This window comes from Trachinotus anak, unplaced genomic scaffold (assembly GCF_046630095.1).
Source record: "Trachinotus anak isolate AG129_WGS33_773 ecotype Australia unplaced genomic scaffold, CSIRO_AGI_Tana_v1 ptg000005l, whole genome shotgun sequence".
In the NCBI taxonomy this organism is placed as follows: Eukaryota; Metazoa; Chordata; class Actinopteri; order Carangiformes; family Carangidae; genus Trachinotus; species Trachinotus anak.
The window spans coordinates 25,698,437-25,709,897 of record NW_027273856.1 but is presented as its reverse complement, the minus strand read 5'-3'; the positions used below and the strand labels follow the sequence as shown (position 1 = coordinate 25,709,897).

The 11,461-nt window shown below is 39.7% G+C and overlaps 1 protein-coding gene across 4 annotated transcripts in view; it reads left to right on the top strand.

The window, feature by feature from the left end:
• The first annotated feature begins 698 nt into the window (after positions 1 to 698).
• The window catches only part of adgb (androglobin), a 39,524-nt gene continuing 28,761 nt past the window's right edge, over positions 699 to 11,461 (top strand). For all 4 annotated transcript variants that reach the window (XR_011691155.1, XM_071479315.1, XM_071479316.1 and 1 more), the window contains exons 1-7: positions 699 to 910; positions 1,296 to 1,455; positions 1,651 to 1,740; positions 3,220 to 3,291; positions 3,570 to 3,746; positions 6,636 to 6,775; positions 9,826 to 9,912. Coding sequence is in view for 3 of the 4 variants with exons in the window: in XM_071479315.1 (XP_071335416.1) it covers positions 840 to 910; positions 1,296 to 1,455; positions 1,651 to 1,740; positions 3,220 to 3,291; positions 3,570 to 3,746; positions 6,636 to 6,775; positions 9,826 to 9,912 (797 nt within the window). In the remaining variant the exon portion in view is untranslated. The remainder of the gene's footprint in view (positions 911 to 1,295; positions 1,456 to 1,650; positions 1,741 to 3,219; positions 3,292 to 3,569; positions 3,747 to 6,635; positions 6,776 to 9,825; positions 9,913 to 11,461) is intronic.

The window sequence follows — 11,461 nt, the reverse complement described above, 5'->3', positions numbered from 1 at the left end:
TTAGTATTGACATGCTACAGTACAACTGCTCCAACAACACTCACAGAGTGAAAACACACCCTGACTGCGTGGCAACATCAATTTATCAATTTCAAAACAGTCCGAAATGTTAGTTAATCGAATGAAAAGCACAGATTAATGGCCGATGACCACAATAAGGGTCGTGTAAAATTTCAGATTTCAAGAGTTTCACTTCCATGACTTACTGTTCGCACAATGACCAATGGTTAAAGCTGTATGTGTGAAAAGTACAACTCATACTGTGTGTGTGAGAGTGTGTGTGTGTGTGTGTGTGAGTGAGAGAGTGAGGACCATGTGACTCCACTCAAGAAACAGTGTGTGATAGTCATCAGACATTATGCTCTCAACACTACAGCTCATGCTCCTCCACACACCTAATTGTTACCAGAGCAGGAATGAAATGGAGTCAGTTGTCAGTTGTGTTGTGTGCAAGCAAAACACAGCAACTCTCAGTCAGTGCAGCCAGATGCACATCACATGGTGACAGACATGCAGCAGCACGATGCAATGCACAATTGCAATCTTTGGAAAGGTGTTTCTAATATTTTTGTCCACCTGCTGTCACTTTAAATGTAGAGCAATGCGGTCAGATGATTAATATATAACATTTACGTGTAAATAAAGGAAAATCTTCCAATTCATCACTATGGCAACCAGTGATGCAACAGCCCTAGACCACACCCACGATAAAGCTCCGTTACCCAGCAACGCGTAAACTTTCAAGAGCAGAGACACCTCCAAACAAATGCACCTCCGGGAGGCTACTTAACTTCCTCGTTTCTGGTCACTTGGTTCTCATATTTATCATACCAAGTGCTATGTCCAAGGCAGGGCCAAAGAAAAAGGAGCCCTCCTCCAGCAAAGTGTCTTTATCCGACCGACAGACAGAGTGAGTGAGTTTGAGTTAATGTTGGCAATTAGCGTTAATTAAAGGGCAGCTGTAGTTAGCATTAGCTTTAGCTTACATTCAGGAAGCTAGGTAACCGTACCAGAGGCAGGAGATCATTTCTTATCTTTTGCCTAATAGCCACTTGACATTTACATAATCACATATGGTATGTGTGTTAATCCCCAATCTGTGATCACCATAACGATAACAGCCAGCAGTATGTAATAAGTTAATACCACTTTCACTGTGTGAGGGTAAACAAGAGATTTGGTCGGTTTACTCTAGACTGAATCTCTCCTTCTGCGCTGGCTAATTTTACTGGTAAATATTGACTGAAGGGAAGCCAAGAACAAATGAAAGGGATTGCTATGTGTCATCATTTCAGAGCAGCGTCCTTGGTCGCCACTTCCTCTGAGAGTCTAGGAGGTGCGTGGAAGTGCAGATTCCCCATATGGCCTGAGTGGAGCGATGCAGAAGTCAGTAAGGAGAAATGGGACTCAAGTAAAGGAGCTGAAGATGGGAAGACAAGCAAGAGTCCCAGTGCGGTAAATCTGAAATTCAAATAGATCATTTATTAATTTGCCATCAGCAACGTATGGTGTGCACTGTATTGCAGTGCAATACAATGCAAATTTCCTTTAAACCTGCTTTATAGCTGATAGCTTTGACACTATATTGTTTCTTTGTTCACTGTGCTTCTGTATCAAATTCAGTTCACCCTGTTTTGCTTGTGTCTGCAGCCATTTTTTGAGGATCCTGAGGGAAAAATTTCCCTGCCTCCATCTTTGAAAGTGCACTCCTGGAAACGCCCCATAGAGTTTATTGACAAGGTAACCTTCATGCTTCCATAAAAATGATGTGGTTTCTAATGGAACAGTACCTGCCAAATGTCTGCTTGTCCTAATTTGACAATGTTGATCCATGACACTATAAGTTGACACTGGTAGTTTACACATGTATTGTTAGAGTGTACATAGCAGTTCAAATGCATGTAAAGAATAACAGTAATAAACAGGATTCAGCATGTATCTTGCACGTATACACATATTGGGGATAAAATGATTTAATATCAATTGACATGAATAGATTTACTGTAGTCTTATTACTCATTAATGGTTTAAGTAATGTATCAGATAAAAACACATTTTCTGGTTTCAGTTGATCAATTGCTACTTTGAAATTGAGTACATTTTTGGATAATTGGTCAGAAAAAATAACCATTGAGCGACCCAATATCTGAATAGTTAGGGCGTATGCCATGTGGGTGCAAATGCTATGAGCAGCCGCGGCCCTGGTTCGACACCCAACCAGCTGGACTGCGCATGTCATTAACCCCCCCCCCCCGCCCCAAAAAAAATCACATGTAACACAACATTTCCCTACTCTTGCCTTTTGTGGTCATTTGTCTTTATTTACCATTTTATAGACTAAAGTTAATTAATAAACTCCATGGTCTTGGTTTGACTTAAGGATTAATATAGAGAATATCCCAATCAGAAAAAGTGACAGGCTAATTAAGTAACTGATCTGACTGTTGCAGTTATTACATATATTAACAAAGTGCATTTCCTTGCCACATAGTGTGAAATGTATTTAAGGAAATCTGCTCTCTAGTCACCTCCATTGAAGTTTTAATTGCATCACTCCACTTTTCTGTTACCCCTCTCTCAGTGCAGTATTTAGCAATTACAGGAAGCTTCCTGCGTTTTGAATTAGTCCTTGGCAGGTCACCCGCTGCCTTTTCCACTCAAGATGTCAAAAGCATTTTTATTAATTTCAGACAAGAGGAAAAATGGGCTAATCACAAAAGCAATCAGCCATGCAGATGCAGGCAACAGCTCTTCTGTGATGTTTCCTCTTAATCAGTCTACACCAGTCTGTTTTCCAAACCTGGTGTTATTGACTGAATTTCTGTTAAGTTTAGCTTTCACTTTGAGTTTCTGTAATGATGGGAGAAAACACAAGCTCCTATGACCTCTCAAAATCACATAATCTATTAATTCAAATAATTAAGTAACATGGAAAAGTTGGAATGTCATCAGTTCATCTGACTACCATGGCAAGCGTAGACCAGTTTAGTCCTTGGGATCCAAGGGGAAGCATTAAGTAGGTCACATATTCATGTCCATTTTAAACATGTGATATGAGATAGCTATATTGTAAAGTTGCTTTGCCACTGTGTTACTATAATGAATGATTGTGATATGCACAGATGAACACACTGTGTAATAACCTAAATTCAGAAAGTTTGTCAATTCTCAGGTAAATGTATCAATCTGTGCCTGAAAACAAGAATGTTCTTTTTTTAGGGTCCTGTTGTTGTTGAAAATCAAATGACATTTGACCTAATCTCCCCCAATGATCATCTGATTCACAGTGAGGTTAGTTTTCAACAGTTTTCTACTTCTCCAATAAAGATCACATTGACTTTTAGATAGCCAGTATCGATCAGCACTTGGATAGTTTAATTCAGATGTCAGACAGAGTGATGCTTGACTGACAGAAATAAATGAGACTGTGGTGTAATACAATGCCCAATTGATTCAGTGAATGATAGATCAGATAATTGATGATTCAGCCAATGGATTTAAAGATTGGTTGGTAGTTATTAGATCTGTGATTACTTTTCTTTCCCTTCTGTCCTCCATTTTTGAACAAGCTAATGAGGTGGATCATCAGTGAGATCTATATTGCTTCGACACTGTATAACAGTACATCTACAGAACAGGATGGTTGGAAACCTTGGGAACACATCTACTCGCTGTGTAAGGTGGTGAAAGATCATGTGCCGCTCTACAACAACTATGGGAAATACTTGGTCAGGCTCTACTGGATGGTAAGCCAGACACATACATGCAGACACCCACTGACAAGTCATCTGAGTTTACTGAGGACTCTGTTAACTCTTATTTACAACGAGATGGCTTTTCGGACTGATCTTTACACTGTATAAAATGCAGAACATAGAAAACTCCAAAATCCTAACATCCTTACAGATGAAGTCACAGTGCCTCCTTGTTAATCACACGTTTCTGGAGGGGGCACACTTGAGGCATTGGATGTCATGAAATTGCATTGTATTGTTCAGCAGACCCCATAGGATGCAACAGATGAGAAGGTAATTGGGATGGACTGAGGATGGAAGGGGAAGGAATGAGAAAGCCTTATCCACTCAGAGCTCAAATCAATCAGTTTCACTGCTGTGCCAAAAGTGGCTGGGCTTCATACATTGCCTGATGAATAGATAAGCCTTAACAGGAGTCAGCTGCTTCTCTGAGAGCAAGGCTCAAGTTGGATATCGATGCCTAGTAAGTCTAAGAGAAAAGGCACAACCGTGGAGGGCTTTATGCACTGCATTATCATTCATATCAAATTTTAAGTGTAGGATTTACAGTTTTTTTGGCTCTAAATAAAGGTCATCGGTCGCATTGGGATATAGCATGAAGTTGCTGGCCTGTGAGTCATTTTGCCACAGATTTTTTGAGTAGTGGACATAATTGCGTCATTTCAGAAAGGGAACTTCTTCCTGTGCAACAATTTGGGTCAGTGAGAGAGTGGAAAAGACACAGCTAAAAATGGTGGTGTCCTGTAACACTGTGACTGTTGCCTTGACAAACAGGCATGACACGGTTGTATGCAGCACTCCCCGTGCCAACCAGAACACACGAACAGATGGTTGTTGAGATGGCATTAAGCACCCAGCCCCCAACCCTCGTTCCTGTGTCCTCGCCTGTTTTGGCTCATAGGCTACTCCATTTCTACACAGCTTGTCTGATCCTTTATTGTTCTTCTCCAATCTTTTTTCCATTTCCTTCTTCACGCTGCTGTGAATATCCATCCTATTCTCATTTTGCCACTCTGTTTTTTTTAACCACCCTACAACTCTGTCTGTCTCTCCATCCCTCCTTCCTTTCTCCTCTAACTTGCCCTTTCACACTGTATTTTACCCCATCTGTGAACACATCAAGCTCCTCCTCAGGGCAATGGTTTGACAATATAGCGGAAGAAGAAGCAAGAAAGGGAGTGTGCCTTCCCACACTATATAGGATTGCATTGCTTTTGCACACTGCTCTCATAGATAAGGGAACGGCACAGCGGTGAACAGTCAGTCAGATTATCATCTGCTTTTCCTTACAAGCAGTGTGAAACTCCCCCAGACAGCCAGTAGACAGAGCGCACCACAGACAGCATGTAACAAGCTCTGACACCACACAAGATGCAAAGATGCAAGCATAAGGTAGCATTCCATAATGCCAGGAGAAATATGGAATGTGAATATGAAACCCATAGATCAGAGATTTTATGGTGATGAGTTTCATATTGGCTTTTTGGTTTTTAAGACTTGGAAATGGGAGGAGAAATTATTTTACATTAGCTGCATATGTATGGGGCTGGTATAATTCATGGTCAATCACATTTGCTCCTCTTATTACCTTTAAATGCATTTGTCTCCCTCAACAATGGACTGTTTAGTAAAGGAGTTCAGAGTTCTAAAATGATACTATTTCAGTCAGAAACATTTAAGTCAAGCAATTCAGTGTTTACTGCACATGGTTATATAGTTAAATTTGGCAGAATAGGCTCTGTTATTTCTGTTTTCTCTGTTTTTTTAACAAAAGGACTGTGAGCCTTGATGAAAATTCTGCTGTAGTAGTTTCAGAGAAGCCTCTTGACATCCCAGCAGAGTCAACATGTTGCAAGAAGGTATCAGCAGACTAACAGTGAGAATTCAAAGATTTTAATGGCCACTTGTACACTTGTATGAATGTGATTGGGTGTTACCAGTCAGCTGGTGGCCAACCAGATGATGGTTGAATGATAAAGAGCATGGATGAAACAGCTGAGAGCTGATCAGCTGATGCCAGTGCTCCTCCAGTGCTCTGCCTGAACTCAATATTTCATTCTGGCCTAAGAGGTGCAGATTTGCAAGTGTGAATGCACAGCAGCTGAAATATTAATCTATAAAAGTCTATAACAAAAAGCCATATTGCATCAATTTCAGGATATTACAAATATTCTGTCAGACAATGCCTTTTTTTAAGCTGAATTAATTTTTGTAGATTCTGAGAACCTGTCAACATGTCTTGTCTTGGATCTGAGTATAACCATGGACATTTATATTTGGAAATAAAGTTATCCAAATGTGGCACTCAAAGGAGCATTGAAAACAGTAGGGGCTGACTTTATTTTGATTTACTTAAATAGTTAAGGTGGAAATCAGTAATACCTGGATTCACCTTACAGCAATTCACTGTCACTAAAACATAGTATTTTGCATAAGCGGGTGATGCAAATCCAAAGTAAATTACTATAATTAAGTTACTTTACCTTCAAGGAAAAGTTCCACATTTCATGAAAAATGTTTATTTGATACATTGATAGATTTTGACTCCAGGACCAATCCCAACCAAGAAATAGTCTAGTACATAACCCCTCACCCAGGCCCCCACCCAGGCTAGCTCTTTCCCCCTGTTTCCAACCTTTAGTCTGTTTCAGCTAAGTTAGCTGGCTGCTGATTGTTGCTTCATAAGTTGTATACAAACATGAAAATGAATAAACGTGCAGTATTTCCCAAGATGTCAAACTTTTACAGGTTTACATCAATTGCTGTTGTCTGAATAAAACTTGAAAAGTAATTTGAAGTGGAAGTAATTTCTTCAAACTGCTATATGAGATGCAATTATTGTTGTACCGTATCTTCACTCCTTGCTTTTCTTGCCTCCAGGGTTGTTGGAGGAAGATAACAGTAGATGACTACATGCCATTTGATGAAGAAAATAACCTCCTCCTCCCTGCCTCCACCTGTCAGTCAGAGTTGTGGCCAATGTTGTTGGCTAAGGCTCTCATTAAAGTGGCCAACACAAAGTGAGTTACTGTGCATTCCAACATAAACTTTATAAGCATTTCAGCACTGCCCCAAGGAGTTGGGAAACAGTTGTTATAGTCTTATAGTAAGAGGGCTTAAGAACAGACTCAACCTTATTCCAAGTATATTCCCACTATGCAGCCTGGCTCTAATAACACCACTGTAAAAATACATCACACATTATACACACTAAGCTTTTGCACGAACCCTATAAACCAACCCTGCTTAGGTGAAGTAGTATACAGGGTTGTACAATTGTGCAATTACATATTCCTTGTTTAAGTATATGCAGTAATTCACCAGCAGTACAATTTTAAGGGAAAATTGTGGTTAAGGAAGTTAATGTCTAGTTGACATACATACATTTGTGGAAATGAAGTGAACTAGACAAATTAAAGCTCACACACATACGCATAAACCCCCACAAAGGGCCTTTTGCTGACTTGACAAGATTGTCATCTGACTTAATCTCTGCTTTGGGCTGAGTTGAATTTGGTGACAGACAGGCAGTGTGCATGTCTGTGATGGGGTGGCATAGCGTGTATAAAGATGGCTGTTCCAGTGTCCACAGAAGGTCAAGACATAAATGTTTTATCCAGGACAGGAAACAAAGGAGCCTCTCTCCAGGTGAATCATTTATAAGCCGTGATGAAAGTTCAACGCACTGAACTTGGTGTACTGTTCTCTAGGTGTGTCCTCTATATACTTCAGTCATCAAGACTTTGAAGACAGTCTCTGTTTTTTCAACAGGTTTATTGATTTTGAAAGGGTAAAACTGAAAAGAGCAAAAATAGTAAATGGAATTTCCTTTTGCATTGGCCTAACATATAAATAAGATAAATATAGCTTTTGTATATTCATATTACACAAGGGTGAAATGAAATGACCTAACATAAATTCAGCTAATCAATAGATCTTAACATGAGCTAGGTGACCAGAGGTGCATGTTGGAGTAAGATTCATAAAATATACAAAAAGAATCAGTATCCCGTAAGTAATGATATGAAATGGCAAGTAAGCAGGTTAAATAACATTGCATACCAAGGCCATCAAAATGCATAGGATGCAGGCATGTGGATTGCAAATGGGTACTGAAGTACATGAACTCCTCTCCATTAATTACAATATAAACTTCCTGATTCTCAGCGAATAACTTTCTGTCATATGACAAGTCACATATTAGGAGGGGGTCATCTGGATCCGTAGATACTGGCACAAGTGGTCTGGCATTGATGATGGTGGCCAATTCTGCCTCCAAGGAGGTAAGTATTTTGTTGGTCAGATTCCGGGGTCCTTGCTAAAGGAACATAGAATCCAGGATCTTCCTTGCTACACCTATCATGCTTTCTCAAGCCCCCCCATATGTGTGGCATGAAGGGGATTCGATGTCCAGATGCAGCCTGTTAGGTATTTTTCAACAGACATGGTGCTGATATTGGAGATGATGTTTAGCTTTTTGCAGCCACCAATGAAATTGATACCATGATCTCAATCAGTGAGTTTGGCTGGCCCACAGATGGAAAAGAACTACCTGAGGGCTTTGATGAAACTGGAAGAGTCCAGCGATGCAACAACTTCAATATGAAGAGCTCTCATGCTCATACAGGTAAATATTACAGCCCATAGTTTGCTGTGGGCAAGGCCTCCTCTTGCCCGACGTGAGGAGATGGACCAAGGGGCCAAATACATCTAGGCCAAGACTGTTAAAGGGGGATTATGTACAGAGACAATCTGTTGGAAGGTTAGCCATTGCCTGTGTTTCAGTTGGCCAATGAAGTCTCTGACACATAACACAGTGATGAATGATCCTGCTAACACACCTCTTGCCACCAATTATCCACATGCCAGCTGCGTAAATAGGTCCTTCTGTGAGAAGGTGTCCTTGATGTTGAGTCTGTCCATGATAGTGCCTCACCAGTAAAGATGTTATGTGGGTTCTTTTCATCATGCTCAAGTCCTGCTTCCCTGATACCACCACCAACTCTTAGGAGGCCATGTTTGTTGATGAGTGGATCTAAGCCTTTGAATGGGCTATCTTTAGGGATCATTATTCCTGATTCTTGAGAATTCTCTTACATAGGTTTTCAAAATAAATCAGTACCCCATGAATAATGTTTTGAAATTGCAGGTAAGGAAGTTAGATAACATACATACTAATGATTCCATAAAAAGGCATAACATGCAAGCGGATACATTTGGATTGCCAACAGGTACTGAAACACATGAGCTCCTCTCCATCAATTACACTATAAACTTTCTGATTCCCTATGAATAACTCCGTGTCACATGACAAGTTACGAGCCAGTGCAAATTGCAAATGTCCACTAGGAGGAGGCAAACAATATAGAAAAAATTCTATTAAAAAACGCTACACTTGGACCAAACTACCCAGATGTCTGCCAGAGCTCTTCAGAAAAATAGTAGTCCTTTGTGATTAAAAAAAAGCTGAATTTTAGGGCTCCTTCACATTGGTGCTAAGTAGCTTTTTGTAATGGTTAAGGACTATAACATAACCAATTAAGATGTATTGATTTCACCTCATGTGTCATGACTATGGACTGGACAGGTTGGCCACAGAATCCCAAGAGGACCAATTAGAGCAGCTGCAGCCATCCGTTTCAACTGAAAATTGGGTGTGAAGGATACACACTTGCACTCTGCAAAATCAATTACAGAACTTTATAAAATTCCCCACGTAATTCGTACTTAAAATGTAGAACACAAACTGAGCCTGTCTAGCTGACATTCAGTTACACAGAAATTAGAAAAAATTGAGGCTGGTTAAGACAACACTACACAGTTTTGATGACTTGGTGACCCACGTATATATATCAGAATATATTTTAATCATGAACACTAATATTTGTATATTATATTTTTTTTATTTACTATGTACTCCATTTGCCATATTGAAACTATTACCTCAAAAGTTCCATCTGAAAGAGATGCAAATGGGCAGTGTCTAGTTTGTTGCACCTGCCTTTTTGATAAACTGTTTGCAGTTGCTTTATTTGTTTTATTTATTTATTTTTTCATGTTTGTTTTTCAGTGTAGTGTCAGAGGTCTGTGGGGAGATGGGTGAGTTCACCTTTATCCACACCCTCACCAGCTGGATGCCAGAAATCAGTCCTGTAAAGTAAGATCCTCATTGGTCCACTCCACTTTTCTGTCTCTGTCTACATCTCCTCATCTCATTCTCTTTGTCTTTAGTTGTATGTCCTAAAAATGATACATATGTCCTCTTCATTGTCTTTGATAGAGGGTTTGACATGTGCTCCCTTTGCTTTTCATTTCTCATTTACAAAAAAGTGACAAGCAAAATCACTATCTAATCTCTAGTAGTTTATCACATTAAAGGCTGTGGCATAAATTGACCCACACAGTCTGGCAAGGTGTACATTTTTCCCTCTCAAGTTTACTATTTTGTAAAGTGTACTGTAGCAAAATCACACTGAGAGGTATCAGTCTGCAGTAGTATGAAAAATCACAGTTTGAGAGAAAATGACTGAGGTCTAAAATGGAAACACAGAGATATGTAATGAAGGGGGAGGAGAGGTAGCGTGCAGTGGAGAATCCCAGCTTGTCACTGATGGAACTTTAATGGGGCAACAGTGTTTCGGAGTGGAGCCGGGGAATGTTATTCTCTCTAGCTCAGCAGGTTAGCTTCTGTTAGTGAGTCGCCTGGGGAGTCTCTCAACACGTACAGGCATTGAGCCTGACTCTGTTTGTGTTTCAGATTGATTTGTGACACATGGGTATACAGTCTTACGTGCATATATCCATGAACTAACACATGCAGAGGGTTTTCTTTACATCATCTACTACTGTAATGGAAAAAAAGAGTGAAAAAGTGAAAGAGTGAAAAAGAGCAAAAAAAAATTACTTCAGCGAGATATTTTTTGGAGTTGTACTAACATATATTCAATGCTAGTGGCATGTGGTTAGAATAAGCAAGCAGGGGGTGTTCAATATTCTGACTGGTACTTAGATCAGTCATTATTGTAATCCAGAAAACTATATCCCAAGTTATATATTTAGGAAAAAAAAGTAAGTATTATGCTCTGGTGCAAAATTATCAGCCACTGTTACTACCATTCACAGCACCTGAGTTAACAAGATGGAGGACCTGTTTATTTGGGTAGTGTGATTTTGGAAGTTGCTCAGCCTTCTCTTTGAGGCTACTGAAAATGGAAAGTATATGATGTAATTCAAGCCAGGTTTTAACCACTTGGCAGCAGAAAGAGCTGTCAGTGATTGGCTCTGCAGTCACAAACTGCAGTCGGAATTTTTATTACAGATTTGTACGTGTCCTCCTCACATGACAATCATATGACAAGGTAAAAACCCAAGTGATCCTTTAAATGAATTTTCAAATAAGAATAACATGCTTCTCTACCTTTCACTTTGTAATCAAACATAAAGATGATGCTCACGGTTTCTGGTATACTTACGGTTGCCTAGTATTACCACAGTTAGTCTGAATGTGCTGAGATGGCCCATAAATCTAGTAAAGTAAGGAGGTTAGGAACCAACTGCTCGATACTGTTTTTGCTCTAACTTCATACTTAACTGGTTTTGTCATTATGTTGTTTTGTGTCTATCAGGTTCAATAAAAATATTGTCTAAAGGGTGTGTTAACATACAGAGAAGACTTCTTTATTTTCAAGAGAGGGAGATGCTGATGT